Source organism: Myotis lucifugus, unplaced genomic scaffold (genome assembly GCF_000147115.1).
Source record: "Myotis lucifugus unplaced genomic scaffold, Myoluc2.0 scaffold_2, whole genome shotgun sequence".
NCBI lineage: Eukaryota > Metazoa > Chordata > Mammalia > Chiroptera > Vespertilionidae > Myotis > Myotis lucifugus.
In genome coordinates this window covers 27,833,439-27,854,672 of record NW_005871050.1, presented here as the reverse complement: position 1 = coordinate 27,854,672, position 21,234 = coordinate 27,833,439, and the positions used below count along the sequence as shown (strand labels likewise).

The 21,234-nt window shown below is 41.8% G+C and overlaps 1 protein-coding gene across 2 annotated transcripts in view; it reads left to right on the top strand.

Annotated features, from left to right (window-relative positions):
• The first annotated feature begins 808 nt into the window (after positions 1 to 808).
• Positions 809 to 21,234, top strand: part of VSIG1 (V-set and immunoglobulin domain containing 1) — a 24,989-nt gene continuing 4,563 nt past the window's right edge. Inside the window, exons 1-5 of one of the 2 annotated variants that reach the window (XM_023756860.1) lie at positions 809 to 990; positions 4,842 to 4,949; positions 10,652 to 10,850; positions 19,249 to 19,404; positions 19,763 to 19,882. In XM_023756860.1, coding sequence (XP_023612628.1) covers positions 811 to 990; positions 4,842 to 4,949; positions 10,652 to 10,850; positions 19,249 to 19,404; positions 19,763 to 19,882 — 763 coding nt within the window. In that variant the 5' untranslated portion in view covers positions 809 to 810. The remainder of the gene's footprint in view (positions 991 to 4,841; positions 4,950 to 10,651; positions 10,851 to 19,248; positions 19,405 to 19,762; positions 19,883 to 21,234) is intronic. The other variant, XM_023756866.1, reaches the window with a different exon arrangement.

Genomic DNA, 21,234 nt, shown 5'->3' with positions numbered 1-21,234 from the left:
TATTTCTCCATTTTTACTTGTACTTGTGTGTATGTATATGCATTTAATTCTATACAATTTTCAATTAAAATTATTGGGGACCCCAAATATTTTTGCTCTGTGGGTTATTTCAATCTACATTTAATGTATTAGCAAACAAAACAAAAAAGGTAAACACAAAAATACTCAAGCATGCATTCCATTAATTACCAGAGCAATGGCACCATTATCTATCATGTAGCTTCTAGAACACTTCATTGTACACTCATGAGAGGGTGAGACTGAAAAATAACATATTATTATTATGAATATAATTTTGATCTTTTAGCCTAACAAAATGGTCTAGGACAACAAACTCATCCTGGTTTTCCTGGGACTTTTCTGATTTAAGCACTGAACGTCTTAGCAAACCAATATGGTTTGCTTGAGACTTACCTGGTTTTATTTATTTTTCTTACTTGGTTTTGAAATGGAAAGTCCCATATACAAGGGACCCCTCAGATCTGGGAAAACTGGATTGGTTGTTCTCCACACTCAAGGACCTTTGTGGATCCCCAGACAACATTTTAAGAACGTCTATTCAAAGCCATCCTTACACAGAAAAAATTCCCAGTTCAGAGCTATCACCTCACCATCACATAGGATTTGAGTATCTTCCTATAGTAATATGTTAAAAATTATCCTACCCCATGCCAATTGCTTGCTCAGCTTTCCTATATGGTTTCTTCTGCCTTCTCCTCTTCACCTTGGATTCCTCAAATAAGATGTCATTGAAAGTGCTTTGTGATTAATAAGTATCATCAGAATATGAGTGTGTACCATTACCTTTTGATGATTATCTTTTCAGGTCAAGTTAATGTGGTGCAAGTGACCATCCCAAACCGTGTCGTGAATGTGACTATTGGATATAATGTCACTCTCATCTGCACCTACACCAGCACTGTGGCCTCCAGGGACAATCTTTCCATCCAGTGGTCACTCTCCAATAAGAAGGAGTCACGGCCAATTACTGTAAGAACTTTATTCCTAAACTATTCCCCTTTGGTAGTTCTAGCATAAACTGTTGAAGTCAGTGTGTGAAGGAATAGGAAACCAGTAACAACAGTGATAGAATATCAGATACAAAGAATTCGAAATTATCTGTTTAGGGAATACCATCATGTAAGTGGCTTGGCCTTTGTCCCCTTTTCATATTCAGTTATAGCTTGTTATCATAATTCAGTTTAAGTCGACATTGAGTATATCAGGTATTCTAGAGTAGATAGGCATGGTCCTTCTCAGTGGTGAAATAAACAGTTCTGAAAGGGTTTTCTTCCACCCACCAAAATTGTCCTCACTGTTATTTCCAGAAGACTCTAATTCAAATTCATGTCCTAATTGATCTGTAGATCTCTGTCAAACTTAATATCTGGGATCTGCCTGTCAAGTGAGCTAGCTCATCGAGCCAGACTGAGTCCTGGTAGAATGAGAATCCCAGATGGGTGGAAAAGGGCCAAGGTAGTGAAGAACTCTGGTAATCAAAGGCAGCATGATGCTAGAGAATACGGGTGGTAGGTTAGAGTCTGGGGGAAGAGGTTGCCAGAAGAAGGTGTACTATATGAAAATCAAATGAGGAGAATGATTCTACCAGCAAGCTGCCTTTTCCAAGGTTTTCTCCATCTGACCTAAAGGGTAATTGCATGTTTAAATTAACCCAAGTATTAAAATTGTATAATTAAAGTGTGTGCATGTGTGTGTGTGTGTGTGTGCGCGCGCGCGCGCATTAGTGTGCAAGCACTTATGCCGACACATATTCCTTGAGAGACAAGGTCCATAGCTTTCATCAGATTTTTAAAAATAATTTATAATTCAAAACAAGGAATTTAGAGAAGAAATAAATCAATGTGGTTTGGAATAACTGGATGTAGTTGAGTTGGGCCTTGAAGGAAAGGAAGGATTTTGATTAGTAGAAATATAGAGGGGGCTGAGTGGGCTGCAGGAGGCCCAGGGCAGAGATGAAGAAGAAGCTATACCTGGACCAGAGTTGCTTCAGCCATTACTAGTCTTTTGGAGGTGCTGAATTATCTCTTCACCAGAGGTCCTGAATACTTGTTTAGCAAAAAATATCATTCAAGAGGAGATTTCATCAATTTCATCCTCTAGTCAAAGTTCAACAATTTTGCTCAGTGCTGGTTACCTTAGACATATATCTGAATCATTCTGTGCCTTGCTTAAAATATGGTAGAACGGTAATAGTTGTCTATAGGTTGCATGTGGAATCAACTGACATAATGTCTGTAAAATACTTGAAAATAATATAAATTCTGTAAGTTTTCACCCTTGTAAACACTGTTATCAACATCAGCAGCAGCAGCAGCAGTAAGTCCACCAGTTTCCATCATCCAAAATGTCCTGACCTAAGACCTCACATGTTGCAGTCAACTAAGAGAGAAGGCTACTCTCTTAATTGTAGGTGACAATAATCACACAATGTTTTTTCCTTTTTAAAATTTACATTCCTAACTAGCCTTTTCAGTATATTCTTTCTTTATAGGTATAAAGTCCTTCTCATTTTGCCAATAGGGGCTGAATTTAGAGAGGCCTTGACAATATATTTTGAAGTGTTTTTTTTTATGTTTGGTCCTCAAATAAAGATGTACTCAATTGTCTGGATGCCAGGCCATACCAGTCTGATTTTAAAAACACAAATTCTCCTGTACGCCTCTTCTGACACTAGAATTTACAAGGTCACCTCTTGGTTGAATTATATGGCTGGTGAGGAGCTTGGAGATGCAGGGTCACAGGATCTTGTGACCAACAATGAGTTTTTTCTAGACCTAGAAATGCAGAGGAAGAAGGTATAGGTATTGAACTGAGTGTGACTTGAGCTTAAGGACATCTCTTAGACCAGTGGTTCTCAACCTTGGCTGCACATTAGAATCACCTGGGAATCTTTTTAAAATCCTGATTTCTGGGCCTCATCCTCTGGAAATTCTGTTTCTTTGTTACTAATGTTGTGGCCTCACCCCATAACAAAGAAACAGAATTTCCGGAGGATGAGGCCCAGAAATCAGGATTTTTAAAAAGATTCCCAGGTGATTCTAATGTGCAGCCAAGGTTGAGAACCACTGTCTTAGAGCAACTTTAGAAAGAAAATCTATTAACAAATAAGTATTTATAAGTAGCTTATTTACTTGCTGTTTACCTCAGTCTTTAAAATGTCTGGTACAGGCAGAGCAAGTAATTTAAATAATCTACTCTTTTAGGATGTCCAAATCAAAGGAATTCTTCTGCACTGAACCACTTGATCAATGAGAATATGCTGCTTGATCATAAAACATTTTAAGTATTTCTTGAAGAGCATGAGACCTGTCCTATTTTTGTGCCTTGGCCACATGGAAGACAGAGTAGAGCAGGGCCAGCTCTTGGCTTGGAGACAGTGAAAATCACCCCCTAAAAGGCAGGTTTTCTTTTCCGCCTCCTCGCCCCAGCAAGAGCCCCATTATAAATATTCTTAGGTTTCTACATCTAGAGAACTTGAGTTCTTTCCTATTTTCCTCCATACACTGCAGGCATATTCTTCTCTCTGCTTTTCCAGATGAGTAGTTTTGGAGCCCCAATGGAAACCTCCTAATGGATGTCAGTTCTACTCATTGTTCTTCTACTTACTTGCTGGCTGGATGACCTTAGACAAGTCACTTGACCTTTCAGAGGTTCAGTTTTCCTATCTGTAAAATGGGGTTACTTACCTACCTCATAGGTTTACTGTGAAGATTTTTTTAATGCTTAAGTTTTTATTAAATTTATTGGTGTGACATTGGTTAATAAGATCATATAGTTTTCAGGTGTAGATTTCTATGATACAAGATCTGTATTTTGCACTGTGTGCTCACCACCCAAAGTCAAATCATTTTCCATCACTATATATTAGGTGCCCTTAACTCCCCACACCCCTACCCCCTTCCCTCTGGCAACCACCACACTGATGTTTATGTCCACCATTTTCAGTTTTATATCCAATATATGAGTGAAATAATATGGTTCTTAGCTTTTTCTGACTTATTTCACTTAGCATAATATTCTCATAGTCTATTCATGTTGTAGCAAATGGCAGTATTTAGTCTTTTCTTATAGCTGAGTAGTACTCCATTGTGTATATGTACCACATCTTCTTTAGCCATTCCTCTATCGCAGGACACTGGTTGTCTCCATGTCCTGGCCACTGTGAATAATGCTGCAAGATTTAATGAGATAATGTTTGTGAAGCACTAGGAAGCTTTCCACATAGTAACCATTAAGTGAATGTAGATTATTATCAACAACACTACTCACAAAATGGTGATTTTGCAAAATCCTTATTCCATCCATATCCCTGGGTCATGGGCACTAGAAAACGCAGCCCAACAAGATACACTTAGTATAGCTGGACAGCTGGGGCAGAACTCTTGGGGGTATCCTGGCCCAGAATTGGTTTCCAGTTTTGCTGTCTTCCAGATGCCTGTGGCTAAAGAGAGGGGTTAAGTCCCCTCTCTGCCTGCTCCTTATCCTTGAACAGAGACTTGCTCAACAAAGAGGTTGCAGATATCTTCCTTTGAGATGTATTTTTCCAAAATAAAATTTGGTTTCTATTTCCTATGTTTCCTCTTTGAGCACTTCCATGCATTCAGAATTCTGTAGAGCATGTTGTATGTTAGTATAGGAATGGCTGGTAGGACTTTTTTGGGGGGGTGATAAAAGGAGACTGATATGCTATTAGACAATTCTGTGATTTATGGGAGTAAGATGTTGCCAGACTGACCACTGAGTGATTCAATTCAATTCCTGGGTTGATGTGCCTGTATACCATTCGGCTCTCAGATCCACCCATTTCTGCTCAAACACAGCACAGCCCGTGCCTCAATACTGAGGGTATGGAGGAAAAGGCAGTCAGTCAGTGTCTAAAAATGGCCCATGCAAGAGACGCTCGGGGAAGATGTAGCTGGACCTCTCAGGTAAGAATACCTATTGGTGTACTACTGGACCCCTTCATTGTTTGGAGTCTCCAAAGCAATGGTACTGGCTTTCAGGAGTGAGAAGGGAGGGTCTGAGTTTGGTAACAATCCAGATCAGCACAAATCCCTGGACAAAACTGAGACAGCCTTGAGTTTGCCTCTCATACCAATGTCTGGAGTTCTTTTCAGCCTCCTCCAAAATGTCAGGGCCTTATTGCTGCCCTATTGAGCAGGGCAGTGGCCAACTCTTGCCATAGGCTCATATTCTCCCACCACCAAGATCATTGTATTTTAAAGGCCTAGTGTTTCTCAATACCCAGGGGAGGATGTTATCTCTTACTGACTATCTCCTCTAAGGGATTCCTTTGCTGAATAGGGTCTACAGAAGTATCCCACAAGTCTTCTGACCAGGGAGGCCAGGATATTCATTAGTATGGTCCTCCTCTTAGAAAATCCCTCTTCTTGGAAGACATGGACAGCTTCAGTTGATCACTTCCTCAGTAGGAACTCTTATCCGAAGACTCTAGGTCCTGGGACAGGCAGACTAACATGGAAGTTTCAGGTGGTCTGGTGCCCCTCTAATCACAACAGTGGCCTCCTCTTCCATCCAACCAGTCACTGGAAAATTTCCGAGACCTCAACTGCCTATGAACAGAACAGGCTTTGATCCTACTTAGCATGGGTCTTTCAGACAGTACTTACTTTTCTAAAATATCCATAGTGGAAGAAACCCTTTGACATCCTCATCTCCCCAACACACATAGATTGTTGACAATTTCTTTCCAGAACCTAGTGTCTTCATATTCTCTGGCTGCTAGATTCTCCCAACCTACCCTGTCCTCTACAGATAGGATTATATAAAATGTTTTCCAAATGTTGGCAGAGTAGAGGTGTCCCATCTCCTCGGGGACATTTTAAAATGAGGGGGGAAGGATGTTGGTTTAACACTTGGAGTGCGGGTGAATTTCCCGCCAAAATATAAGATGGCTCTGTCTTTTGGTTTTGTTCCATCCACCAAAAGGGTGGATTACAAACAAATATTTGGTAATACGCAGTTACAATCGGCCCGAGTTTACACGTTTCCCGCACTCCACCGCAAATCTATATGAACCGAGTTAAAGACGGCTCCCGCGGAGTACGCGCAATTCACGCGAGCCGACTTAACTCGTTTCCCGCACTCCAAGTGTTTTGTTATAAATGAGAGCCAATACTGGCATTTGGTGGCCAGAGATGCTAAATGTCTTGAAATACATAGAATAGACTCACATGAAAGAGTTGTCTGTCCAAAATGCCAGTGTAACACTCATTGAAAAGCTCTCTAAGTTCTTCCCTTCCCACTGCCCTCTCCCATCAAAGGTTACCTATTCTGTGTCCCATTCCCTCAGGTGTCTATTCTTGCTAAGTTTGATAAATTAATCGAATGTTAAGGTGTTATGGACTGGTAGCAATTTATTTTGTTATTTTCCAAAGAAAATAATTTAAGCAGTCTCCACTCCCCAAAAGCTATTTAAATACTAGGTATTTCAGGCAAATTGCAGGCTGGGAAGGGAAAGGTGTGGGAAAGAAAGTCTTCCTTTTGGTGTAGCATTTCTTCTATGTGCAATCCCAGTTCCCCTAGTACAGTCCAGAGAAAATTATGGGCTTGAGACCATTGCTTCCCAATACTCACCCCCCCTTCTGTGGCTCACCCCGTTATGAACAGTGCAGGAAAGCAAGAGGCTGGAAGGGATGGTTTGCTGTGGACTTCTAATGCTTCCACATTTCCAAAAGGAATCCACAAAATCAGCTCTGGAGGCTAAACACATTTATTAACTGCAACTTAGACTCAAACAGAAAGTAGACTGAATTCTTTCAACCCTCTTGTTTATATTCCAACCCTTAGTTAGAGAGCAGCATCACAAAGCTGAGAAAAGAATATTTTTTTGGACAAATCTGGCTCCTAGCTGCGTGGCTTCATGTGAATAAGAACTTGGCATAGTAGAAGGGGAAAGGTAGTTATTGCAGCTGGCAGACGTTGAAGGCAATGTGTGGTGAACCTACTGAGCTTGGGAAGAAGCATCATGCCAATAAATAGCGTCAATTGGCAAAAGAAGAGTCAGGTTGGAGTAGGAGATGGAATGGCCCCAATAGGAGAAGGTTGCCTGTAAATCATCTTCCTGGCCTAAGTCAGGACTATAAGTTCCATTTCAATATGTTCAGTGAGAATTGGGAGGTCTGAATTCCATGTCTGACTATAAATTGTGTGACCTTGGGAAAATTACTTCCTGGAGGGGTTTCAGTGTCCTTTTCTGTAAAATAGGAGAATGAATCAGAGGTTGCAAACTGGAGGACTTGGGGCCTGATTTGGCCAGTGGATGCATATTGGATGGCCAGCCCAGTATTTTGTTTGTTTCCACACTTTGAAAGCATTGTTTGTATTGGATCTCCACTTCACCACAGGCCCCACTATTTTCTCTGATCTTACCACCATCCACCAGCCCCTCCCAGACATTTACCATATTTCTTATATCCATCTGGCTCCTTACAGTTCCTCAACCTTAGAAGCCATGATTAAGTGATCTCTCAGGGGTCATATAAATATGACCAAACAAATATGCTATTATGATTCCACATTCAGCCTCTAGCATCACTAATGGACAGGCAGAGAGGGCCCTGGGGGGAAGTAGGAAAGTCTGCCATAAACACAACCACAAAGGGCAAGTGGGCATAAAATTAACAAGCACCACTTAAGGAGCCATCCCTCCCCACCAAGGATGTAGCTTATTGAACATCCATGGCTTTTCCTGGACCTCAATTGCTTTGATCTCTAAATTGACCATATATTTTCTTTGAAAAGTGTATAAGCCTCACAGGGTCATGGCCAGGCCTTGATCATTGTTCAGCTTTGATTTGTAAAAGAATTATTCTTTTGTGGAAAATGGTATCAAGTTGCAGTCCTTCCTGCATGATTAGATAAGCAGGTTTAGGAAAACATTTTTTTTTCTTTATAAGGACAGTGTGACAGTGTGGACTTCCCCTAACAGAAAGTCCATCTATCTATGTGTCTGGCCACTTGCTAGCCCTGGGCACGTTCCTTTTTTCACAGCATCCCGAGGCCAAGTCCTTTCCCTTTTAAATCTCCATTATTCTCTCTACTTACCCCATCCTGTCCATGACACCCTTTAGTATTATTTGTGAGAGGGCAAAAATATAAGCTACAGTGTGAGGAGCTAGGGTTGGGGAAGGTCCTTTTCATAGGGAAGTTACAAGTTCAGGGCCTCATGATGATTTGATCATTTCACATTGACTCATGTCCAACTGTGAGAATTTTACAGTGACTTACTTTTGTGTCCTAGTCTTGGCATAAAACACACTCTCTTCGCCCCCTGATCTCTGCAGAAACAAAGCTCTTTCACCTAGATCCTCTGAGACTTACTGTGGGTCACAGGCAAAACTGATGTCTTATCTCATTGTGGTGTCTTCAAACCTCAATATAAAATAGGCTGTCCTACCCCCAGTCTTCCTGGGAGCAGGGGAATAGGCCAGATGTTGAAGTTGTAATGGGCTTCCTTGATGGACTGCAGGCTGTGTCCCAGGTAAGAATCCACAGGATCTCAAATTGTTAATTGGAAAGTAAATAAGCCCAATACTGGCTAGTGAAATGAAAAGCTAGATATCTTGGGTGTCAACACAAATGAAGGTAATAGACATGTGAGGAGTTGAACTTCCTCTTGGCCCACTTGAGTACCTTAACACTGGCTTTCTGGTTTGTCAGTAAAACAGAACTCCTCTGGGGCAAAAGTTAGTAATTTCAGTAGGTATGAATGGATGAATTGAATTATAAGTGACTCATTTAGGACAGGAAAAGAAAGCTAGGTGATATTAGAGAACCAGAGGAGAGAGACAAGTTGTTATCTTTTTAAATATGCTTTTTCCTTTGAATTTTTCCTCAAAAGCTACCTTTCTGCCTTAGTTTAAAAATATATTGACTTTCTGCTTGAAGGACAGTGCTTTTGAATTTATCTAGACAACATCTTTCAGCTCGCTGATCACCTTCCCGCTCTCATTAGCCTATTAAGGTAGGAGCATTGCACAAGAAATTAGAAAAACTGGGTTCTAGAACTGTCCAAACTATAAATTTCTCTGTGCTTCAGTTTCTACTATAAAGCGAGGAGAGTGAATTAAATAAACCATAAAGCTCTTCAAGTAGATTTTATGAAAATATTAATTAGTTCCACTGGACTAAGGCAGTAACCATTTATTGAATAATATATATTTCAATTACACACATTTGTATGAAACTAACAAAGTATGTACATAGACTGTGTATTATGAGAGCCCAGGGATCAGTGATTCCAAAGTTTCAGTCAGTCATGTCTTGTCTTTATGATTTTTGTCATATTTGGGTGCACAAGCAGTATTATTTAATGTTTTCTATACTAACTTGGTTTCTTAAAATATTAAAAATATCTGTCTTAGATTCATCCCTAAGCAATAATATTCATGAACTCACAGATTTAATGTGCTATATATGTCTCTTTCTAATAAATTTTCATTTATATAATACCTAAAATCAACTTATGTGCCTATACTTGGGGAATACATATCACACTTAGGAGAATATTGCTCTGGTTCCTCATTCAGATGTGGAAACTAAATGTTGGAAAGATTAAATAATTTTGTTACTTATCACAAAGGAGGTTTCCATGGAGACATGACCAGAAGCCACCTCCCCTGATATTGTCACAGTTAGTCAGAGGCAGAGCTGTAGCTAAAATCCAGGCCTCTTTCCACTTCACCATGCTGCTCCACACTTGCCATTATGATCTAAATATCCATGTTCTTAAATAAAGATGGGACTAGAATCCAGATCTTTCTTAAGTATTCTAAATTATAATAATAAAAATCCTATGGCTTTAGATGAGTTATTTAATTTCTCTGGATTTGAATGTCCTTATTGAAAAGATAATTCCAGTTCTGCTTCCTGACACATGGGGAGAAAGGTAGTAGCTCCATTGACTAAGCACTTTCTAGACCCTTTTCTGGGTTATATTGTTCCACCCCCATACCACCATTATGAGGAAATGGGACCAGATGATTTCTCAGAAGCCTTTCTCCTCTGAAATGTTATTCTAACATGGTGAACCCAAGTTTGCTTATCCAAAGGAGTGTGTGTGTTTGAAAGGAGCATGAATATTCTAACTTTCAGGGAAACCAGATATTCCAGATAGTCCCACTGAGTAATATAAACTCAATTTTTAAGAACCTTATAAAGTGTGTGTGTATATGAGAGGGGTGTGTGTGTATATGCGAGGGGTGTGTGTGCTGGTTTTGGATTTCCCCTGATGCATTTGTGTCCTATAAAATGAGTTTCATCCAAGTAGACTCATCAGGTGAGTATCTTGATCTCTTAACTTAAGCTTAAGAGTTGAATCCCATTAGCTCCAGCTGACTACTGTATGTAAGACCATCATACCTTGTTGCTATGATGATATCACAAAGCTGCTTTGAGCACAAATGAAGTAATGGCTTGTGCAAAGCTGTGAGGAAGCTGACATATTCCACTGAGTTGAAAAACCTTTGCCACAGGGACCTGTTCCCTGATGGGGGTAAAATGCTGCTGTATATCAAAGAAGATAACCTTGGATAGAAGGAGCTCCCAGGTAGTTTATCCTAGCCCTGAACATTCTTCAGTTCTCATTTTTCTCATTTTTTGGTCCTAGGTTTACTATTATGAAGGTGGACAAGCTGCATCCATCGGGCAATTTAAAGATCGAATTGTTGCGTCCAAGGAGCCAGATAATGCATCCATCACTATTTTGCATATGCAACCAGAAGATAGTGGCATCTACACCTGCGATGTTAACAACCCCCCAGATTTTAGTGGCAGCAATCAAGGCATTCTCACAGTCAATGTGTTAGGTATGGACAAATTTTTATGGGTTTTCTTGGAGAAACTTAGGACTTCAATAAGCCGGGGCATGGATTATAGTGCCATTTAAGTCCCAAGGAGAAATGTCCTCCCTGCTCCTTTGATTATCAGGGAACTAGAGACACATCCCCTAACCCAACCTGTATAGAAACAGTGAGAAATCACTCATAAAACATGTTGAAACAATTGCCAAACCAAAAGGGCTGCCAAAATGACAGATAGCAGTAGATGACCCAACCTCCAAGGATTCCTATTTCTGAAGGATAAAATGAGGACAGATGGGACAATGCATAGTCCCACTAAATGATCATTAGCAGCTCTTTAATTGGGGACCTCCAATTACAGCCAGTCCTACCCGGGGGAGACAGCTGCCAATTTATTATCTCTCCTAAGCCAGCCACAATTTCCACCATTAAACCATCCTATATAATAAAAGCCTAATATGCAAACCAACCGAATGGCGGAATGACTGGCAGAACAACTGGTCACTATGATGCACACTGACCACCAGGAGGCAGATGCTCAATGCAGGAGATGCCCCCAGCCCACAGGCCCCAGGCTGGCCAAGGGAGGTGTCAGTGGGGGTCCCCCGATCGTCCCACCAGTTGCCCCACAGATTGGCCCTGATCGCTAACCCAGGCCTAGGGACCCTACCTGTGCACCAATTTCATGCACCAGGCCTCTAGTTATCCTATCTAATAAAATAGTAATATGCAAATTAACTGTCACTTTGTGACAAAGATGGCGGCACCCATAGCCACAAAGATGGTGGCGCCAGCCAGAGCCACAGAGCTGGTGGACACACAAGCCCGCAGGGGGGTCCGGACCCCAGCCCCAGCCCCACAGAGGCTGCGGCACTGGGCTGCTGGGGCTGGAGCCAGTGGACACACCCTGCATCCCTAGTTCCCCTCCTCTCATTTCCAGGGAATAAATTGTCCACTGTGTGTCCACCTTTTGGCACAGCCCCTGCCTGTTGCAGGTGCCCCCTCCCCCAGCAGGCAGCACTGTGCAGCTCCTGGGCACCCGTCTTCCCATACCTTACATGGACAAATGCGTGCAGGCAAAGTCAGGAATTCAGGCCCCTGACGTCAGCTTCCAGCTCTCAGGGCACCGCATGGGAGACCGAAGGGGAGAGTGGGGATGGTGGGAAGGAAGGAGGGGGAAAGGCACCAGCCAGCAGTTGCTCCAGCCCTGCCAAAGTTTCACTTTTTGACTGTGGGTTCGCTCCCTGGCACTGCGCGAGCTTTCCTGGGATAAGTAGCTTTAGCAAGCAGGACAGCTGGGTGCTGCAAGGTAAGGGCTGGTTGCACGGTCCGGGGCACGGGACATGCTGTGGGGCATGGGGCCGGGCCTGTATGGGGCTGGGGACAATGGGAGGGGGAGTGCCTGGGCACCTCCTCCTATGCCTTAGCCTTCGCCTCCAGCTGCCGCCGCCACCACTGCTGCCCCAGCTGCCTCCTCCCAGAGGTATTGTTGCAAATCCTCCTTCCTTCCTTCCTTCCCCCCACCCTCCACCCTCGGGAACCCCTAGACTCCCCAGGCATGAGCACCTCTGGGATGGCAGCAGCATGGGCGCAGGGTGTAGAGTGTGTGCCCTGCCCGGGCGGAAGGGCCCGTGGTACGGAAGTGCCAGCTGCAGTGCAATCACGGGGTACACGCCATTGAAAGGAGACTGAGTTTTTCAGACTGAGTTTTTCAAGGCTTTAACCCCACCAAGGTCTGGGTGAGGTTAAAGCCCTTCCCTGTGTGACCCTTTCTGGGTGCCCAGGGGGCGGGGCCACACCCAGCTGCTTAGAGCTTTCACGGGATCCCAGTTGTCATTGTGAAAGGGGTCTAGGAATCCAGTTATCCAAGTCCCCATTTTACAGTTGGGGCAACTGAGGTCCAGAGAGAAGGAGGGCCTCCCCAGAAGTCAGTCACTAAAGGCCGAACTGTAATGAAAATAAATGGCTCCCAATTTCTAATTTCTGTTCTCCAGCATTTCTCCAGCGCCCACAGGCCGGCAGGGGAGGGGCAGTTGGGGGCAATCAGGCTGGCAGTTGGGGGTGATCAGGCTGGCAGGCAGAGTGGTTAGGGGCGATCAGGCAGGCAGGAAGGTGAGCAGTTAGGAGCCAGCAGTCCCAAATTGCGAGAGGGATGTCCGACTGCCGGTGCGGGATCGGGCCTAAACCAGCAGTCTGACATCCCCCGAGGGGCCAGATTGGAGAGGTTGCAGGCCAGGCTGAGGGATGCCCCGCCCCCATGCACAAATTTCATGCACCAGGCCACTAGTTTTAAATAAAGGCAGGAGGTTCCCTTTTAAAATATGTTAACACTATTTGGATTGTTTTTCTAGATTCCACATATAAGTGAAATCATATGGTATTTGACTCTCTCTGTCTGACTTATTCCACCTAGCATAAGTCAGTGGTTCTCAACCTTCTGGCCCTTTAAATACAGTTCCTCATGTTGTGACCCAACCATAAAATTATTTTCGTTGCTACTTCATAACTGTAATGTTGCTACTGTTATGAATCGTAATGTAAATATCTGATATGCAGGATGGTCTTGGGCGACCCCTGTGAAAGGGTTGTTCGACCACCAAAGGGGTCGCGACCCACAGGTTGAGAACCACTGCTCTAGGTCCATCCATGTTGTTGCAAATGGCAAGATTTCATTCTTTTTTATTGCTGAGTAATATTCCACTGTGTATATAAATACCACATCTTCTTTAATTCATCTATTGATGGACCAAAACGAGAATAGACCCATAGGTACAGAGAAACTCTTGTTTGCCAGAGAGGAGGGTGTGTGTGTGAAAAAGGTGAATGTGGAATAAGAGGTACAAAATTCCAGTTATAAAATGAAGAAACTATGGATATGTAGTGTACAGCACAGGGAATATAGTCAATAACCCTATGCAAATCAACTGAAGAGTGGAACGACCGGCAGAACTACAGGTTGCTGTGACCCACACTGTCCACCAGGGGGCAGACACTCAATGTAGGAGCTGCCCCTGGTCAGGAGGTGACCTGTGGCAGCGATTGGGGGACAGGGACGGAAAGTGGGCGGTGCCAGGCTGCCAGCCAAGGCGGGTGCCAGCAGGGGCTCCCCGATCGCCCCACCTGCCTGTTGCCCCACAGATCGGCCCTGACCACCAGCCAGGCCTAGGGACCCTACCCTATCTATATATTGGGAACAGTCTCTTAGCTTTAAAAATTAAAACCTGGCAAGGCTACTCTAACACTGAAAAAACAGGATGATGCAGCGATGACATGCATGGACTCTGGCTTGCACATTTTGTGGTCAGCCCTGATTCTGACACTTATAACTGTGTGACAAAGCCAATTACTTAACTTCCCTCTGCTTTAGTTTGTCCACCCATAAGATGGGGAAAATGGTACTACTGCCTCAGAAGGATCATGTTATGTACTACTTTTTATAATCAAGGCAAAAAAATGTAGCTGCCCATACAACAGCAAGATGCCTTTCACCTGTATGAAAAGTTTGGTCACTGGTGCATGCAGCATCCCGGATTGTGAGAGGGATGTCCGACTGCTGGTTTAGGCCTGATCCGTGCGGAAATCCCCCTAGTGCGCAGGCCAGGCTGAGGGCCCCTCCTCCCCCCCATGTATGAATTTCATGCACCAGGCCTCTAGTATTGTAATAACTTGGCATGGTGACAGCTGGTTACAACACTAAGTGTAGTGATCACATCATAAGGTATATACATATCAAATCATTTTTATATACCTGAAACTAATATACTATTGTATGCTAACTATACTTTAACAAAAAATTTAAATGTTAACACCATTTAGAAAAAGAGCCACATGTTAAGCCAGAGTTAAGAATGACTTTATTTATATATACAAATAAGCATTATGTGACACTGGACAAGTCATATCCATTCTTCAAATGAATTTGGAGTGATTCATTTATGCAGTATTTATTGAGTGCTTGCTTTGTGCTAGGAACAATAAGGTTTACAGCATTGGAGGCATGGTTATTGCTTTTGGGAAATTCATAACTTTAGAGATTTCTAGGGCTCCTTTCAACCTCTGTTTGAGAAGACAATGGGAGTTTTGCTCCTGTCTTTCAGCCTAGCAGGTCTTGTGTGCAGACCTTCAGATGTACTGAAGGGAGGGATGAAAGGGTTGTAAACCCTGACCAACTAATAATTTTAACTAAGGGATTTCCCACTTCTAAGTAACCCCAAATAGAGCTGATCTAGTTATTGTTCTTTTCAAGCTGAGTACATCCATTACAGGAAAGGAAGAGCTAGATCAAACCAGTGACTTGATAATTGAGTAGCTTGAAAAAGCAGCAATCAGTAACAAGGTGAACACCTAGGGGAAATGTCCAGAGTTGTCTGAGCTTGCCATTCAAGTGATGCTAGAAATGCACCATGTACTTACTGTGAGGTTTGCTACTGCATCTACACACCTGGTAATCAAGCACTGATTTTTAAGAGTGGTGTAGCTCAATCCTGTTTTTATTTTGCTGAGCCCTGTTCTAGGCATCGGGGTACAAGAAAAGACAAGATAAGTATACACAATCCCTTTCCTGGTAAAGTTGATGCTCTAGTTTGGAAGATTAGTCATTTACATGGAAACTAAATGGTCTGATATAGATGATAGCACCTCAGGCTCTGAGTCAGAAGACCTAGGTTCTAGCTCTTACTTGGCTACTCTGTGGCATCAAGCAGGTCAGTCCACCTTGCTCTGGCCATTTTGACATGGAGTTATGACTCCTACCCTGTCTTTACAAGTTTACTATTAGGATTAAATTATATACTGTCCATGTTCACTGAATTTGATGGATTAGTCCTCTAATGGGTTTCTGTTGCTCCCTGGCTCTGGGTTGTCCTTCTGACCAGGAACAGACGAAGAAGCCAAACATTTTTATCACTGATCTTGGAAATAGTCCTGAGATAGTTATGCAGAAAGGTTAATATTCTTAAATTTAAAGTTCAGAGAATCCCTAATCAACTTCCATAAGAAGCTGAGGGTCATTTTCTCTCTGAGTTGTTCTTTCCCATGAGTATTTGGGTTAGTTGTTCCTGCGATGACTGTGTCATGACTTTTCCATAAGCATCTGGGATCCAGAAAACTTAAGAGGCAAAGGGTCTGTGGATTTCTTTGTTTATTTGGGAACTCTCAAAAATTCTATTTTTATTAATTGGGCTCAAAACAAAAGCATTCTACAAGTTAATGCTTTTGAAAATTTTGAAATTGATAATTTTTTCTAAAAATTGAAGCAGCTCTTTACAGTTCCCAAATTCCATTGTATATGAGTGCCTGTTCTGATTATCCTGACTGAGGGGCGGGGCATGGTGGGGGCAGTCCAATGGTGGAAAGAAGTGCCAATATTTCCTTAAAGATCAATCTTCCTAGCAATGCATCTTTTAGAGTCATTTTATTACCCAGTGATGGACATTGATTGATCCCATGCATTTACTTGTTCATGCATAAATTCATTCAATAAACCCTGAGCACATGTCCAGTTACTGTGCTAGGCAATGGTGATGGAAAGATGTAAAAGATAGGGTCTGAGCCCTCCAAAAGCTCAGAATCTAGTGAGGGAGGCAGATATATAACTTAAAAACAGTGAAGGTAGGAGAGGAGATCTGGGAGACAGAGGGGAAAGGACTAAAAGCTGTCTGGGGAAATGAAGAAGGTTTCCTGGAGAAGGTGACTTTTGCACTGAATATTGAAGGATGTGTAAGAGTGTGTAAGGTAGAAAAGGGGCTGAGGTAGCAGGACACAGTTTAGGTGAAGAAAACAGCAATGAGCAAAGGCCCAGGTGGTTTGGACACCATTCATTTAGGAGAACTCCATTAGATATGATAGCCTTGAAAAATGAATCGCTGAAAAATATCCAGCAGAAGTTTGAATAATTATCTTGTATGCATTTGGAATAAGAATCATCTTCCTTATGCAATTTGGCATATAAAAGAAAATGATATATTTAGAGAAGGTTTGAAACATTGCTGAAGCATTTTCTTTTGTTTTCTGAGGTGAGCCTCTTCCTCCCACCCCAATTCTGTTGAAAGCAATAAAGTTAAATGGTAGGTCAATGGCTTTGGCAGTAAATTGTGGGCTTTAACTGATGAAGTGCCAATTCAATAGTGATGCAGTAGTTTTAGAAAATATATAGGTTTGGGACATGGTTCAAAATGATTCACTAAGTGTTTAATTAATAAAAAATAAAAGGAGAACATGTGTCCAGCAAAATATAAATACAATGCCTATCTAGATTTGATTCTGGACTCAAGAAGTGAATAAAATTCATTGAGGTTTTTGGCCATCATTTAATGCAAGTCCTGGTACCTGACTGTGATAAAATACCCCATTTAATTTTCTTTTCGAATTGCTGTATTCTGCTGTAAAGGCTATAAACTATCCATGTTTTAAAAAATTCAGTATCTAAATCTAATGATAGTTGCAATGGACTTCTGGTTAAATAGTCTTGTTTAGGGTAGGCATAGCCAATGAATTGTCCCCATCTGAGAAAATCAGTGGAAAGGAAGAGAGAATGGAGAGGTAAAGAGAAAAAAAATACTTCTCTTAGTTAAAAAGACAACTGTTTAAAGATAGGGATGGTGAAGTGTTTCAAAGGGCTACAAGTATATCTATCTGTTTACTTGCTCATGTGTACAGTAGGTTAGAATCTAAGATTGGAAGATTAACTTCAGTAGCAAGCTATAAAGTGCAGCTACGGGAATTAGTTCTGCTCGTGGCCAACAGCAATTCTCTGTGCAAGGCTCTATAAACATGGCTTCATTAATATAAATACAATATATTTGGATTAGCCAGAGCTCAGATAATCACCTGTTCACATTTTGCAGATGAGTCAACTAAGGTTTGGCTATGTTAGGTTACTTGCCTAAACACATCTAGGGTAAAGTTGCAGAGCCAGTATTCTGTGTCGATCCAGAGCTCTGTTCTTAACTGCTAGCTATCAAGCAAGAGCAGAAATCTGGGAGGTCTGGAGTATTAAGGTCTGACTAGCCTAAGTTAGAGAACCTACGTCTTTGGAGGACTTTAAATCCAACTTAAGATAAGGAAGATGAGTTGGAAAGTTTCCACATTCAGGCACTTAACTTTCTGTCAGACTAAGGTTAGAAAAAACTGTGAGCTGTAAGATGAGTGAGGAGATTCAGATTTTCAATTTCCCACAGGACTTCTCCATTGAGGTGTTTTATAAGCAGCTAAAATTCAGTATGTCCCAAACTGACCTCATTCTCACTCTCCCTCCTTCCCACTCTTTGCCTGAAAACTTGTGCCTCCTCCTGTATTCTTTATCTCAGGGGATGATGGCAAGCTCATGTACTCAGATGTTCAAATCAGAAATCTGGGAGACATCACCTTCTTCCTCGTGCCCCATATCCACTTGGTCACCAAATCCTGTTGACTTGTAGTACCTCTTGAATTTGTCTCCTCCTCTCCCTTGGTTCAGGCACCCAAGAGTAAGAGTGATTCAGGTAAAATTTTAAAATGACCATCATCCCTCCCCTACTTAAATTCCTCCTGTGGTCCTCCTGCTCTCAGTACAAAATACATGAAATACAAAGCCCTCTTTCACTACTCTCCCCACCCCACTTCAGAACTGTGTCAGAAGGCCCTCAAGTACAGTGGGGCCTTGACTTACGAGTGTTCCGACTAACGAGTTTTTTGAGATACCAGCTGTCTCTCGGCCGATTTTTTGCATTGAGTTGATAGAGTAATTTGAGTTAATGAGCTCCTTAATGAGCTCGGTCTCGGAACAATTAAACTCATAAGTCAAGGCCCCACTGTATTTGCTTGTGGAGTAAAAAATGAATAAAGATTTCAACACTCTGTAGCACCCCCCCCCCAAAAAAAATGGGCTTCCCCTACCAATGAGTGACACAGGCAAATTCAAACCCTCCAACCATTTTGTGCACCCCGGAAAAATAAATTCCAAAAGTAACTCATAAGTAAAAGGAAAAATAAAAATATGGCATTAATATAATAATTAAAAAAAATAGGTTATCTCAAAGTATTTAAGGATTATATTTTCCTTTGAAACTGTGCTTCAAGAGTATAAACTATACTCCTAGTTGTTCAGTGTTTGCTTACATTTGGTTGTTTTAATAAAGCCATATTTTAACACACAAAGTGGAAATTCCTGGTTATAGATCTGGGAAAGAGGCAGATGGAAGACTTGCTATTAGAATCTTAATGGCCTGGTGACTGAAAGGTTCTTGCATCTGAGGTGCTCTACTCCCACCTGGTGGTACAAATAGAAAACTGTCAAAATAAGTTTTAAAGATTAAAAAAAAAAAAGCAGCGGACATTTCACAAAATGAAAATGAGGAAGTGACTGTAATTGTTATAGACTGTCATTCATTCAACAGGATTTTTACTCTTTGTCATTATTTTACAGTCAAACCTTCTAAGCCCTTTTGCAGCATTCAAGGAATAGCAGAAACCGGCCGACCAATCTCTCTTTCTTGCCATTCGGTGCTTGGAATGCCTTCCCCTGTGTACCACTGGTATAAACTTGAAGGAAAAGACATTATCCCAGTGAAAGAAAGCTTCAGTAAGTATATACCTCAGAAGCCCCTGGCAAGGTATGGTCTCTGTGGTAGCTGATAGCTTGTGTGTGTGGCTGACTGTTCATCTTCCAGATCAATCTTCTATTTTTCTGGGAGGGGGGTGTGAAAAGAGATGATTGTGATCTGGTCTTATCCCCAACTTCTAGAAGTCAAACCTGGTTTTGGCTCAGAGGTGGTGGGATGGGGCTACCTTTGGAATAGTCTTAAGGGGTCTAGTTGGACCCTGCACACCTCAAGAAAGGGAAACTAATGTGAGGGAGTGGGTTGGCATTGAATGATCTGCTACATTGACATCTCTACCCACATAAGAGATTTCAAAAGTCTCTTTCCTGGTTTTGACAGACCCAGCCATCGGGACTTTGGTTATTGGAAATCTGACCAATTTTGAACAAGGTCATTACAAGTGCACCGCAATCAACAACCTCGGCAATAGCTCCTGTGAAATCGATCTGACTATTTCACGTGAGTTGATCATACAACAGTTTCTCCTTAAGTCAAGTATCCTGGGGCTGCCAATCAAGTAAATTAATTAGTCCTGGTTAGTCCTTCCTGTTTCTCTGGAGATTTGTTGCTTTAAAGGTTAATATGATGCATTATCATCCTAATACGTATCTATTGTTTACACAATACTTAATATGTGCCACACACTGCCCTAAAATGTTTATAAAAATAAATTTGTTTAACCTTCACAAAATCTCTAGAAAGTAGGAATTACTATTTAATAAATAAAACAACAGCCTCATTGATAGTACTAGACTAAATTTCCTTTGTTGCGCTGTTGGTAAATCAACGTGAAACTGTAGCAATCTATGTCAAACATGGAGCTCACAAACTTTCCAGTTCTTAACTAATTTGTCAAGATATGCCCCTGATAATAATAGTAATAAGAACACTCATACGTACAGTCACAGTAGCTAATATTTGTGGAGCACAAATTATGTGCCAGACACTCAGCCAGGTACTGTGAGCATTACTTCTCTCAGTCTTCCAAATACCCTATCTAGGAGGCAGGATATGTTACTCTCATTTTACTGAAAGAACTGGAGTTCACGTAGGTAAGTTATATGCCCAAGGTAATCCAGTTAGTAACTGGCAGTGTCTGGATGCCTCTAAACCTCAACCTTCCAGTTCAAAAGTGCTTAGTTACTAATCATAGATTTGAGGGCTTGGAATTTTCAAATTGGACCAGTCAATGGCAAGCCTCCATAAAGGATATCTTGCTATACCTCTCAAAGATCACTTAACACTTAGGATCATGTCATCTATTCCTTTTTTCTAACTTACTTTGAATATTTGATTTTAATACATACAATATACAGGTGGCCAGTTTCATTGCTTTCCTATGAAGCTGAGCTTTCTTCCTTTTATTTGCCCTGATCCAAACATTTTTCCAAACCCAGGATACACCTTCATCCTTATATCACTTTCAGCTCTTTTTATTCAAAGTGAAGAAGCTTCATCTGTTTGATCTGTCCTTTCTGTGGTCCCATTCTACCCCCAGTCCTTTGATCCATTTCTGCTGTTTCTCTCTGGATCTTCCACAATCCCATTTTACCTTTCCAGAGGTACAGTCATACAGCAGATGTAGAGACTCCTAGGATTTATACTTGAACCTCTCTTCCTTTTGAATCCTCTTTCCAGTGATGTTGACACTTGGCTTCCTTCCTTCCTTCCTTCCTTCCTTCCTTCCTTCCTTCCTTCCTTCCTTCCTTCCTCCTTTCCTCCCTCCCTCCCTTCCTTCTTTCCTGCCTCCCTGCGTCTCGATTAATAAGGTATGTGTCTTACAATCAAGGACCTCACAGTTTAGCTAGAGC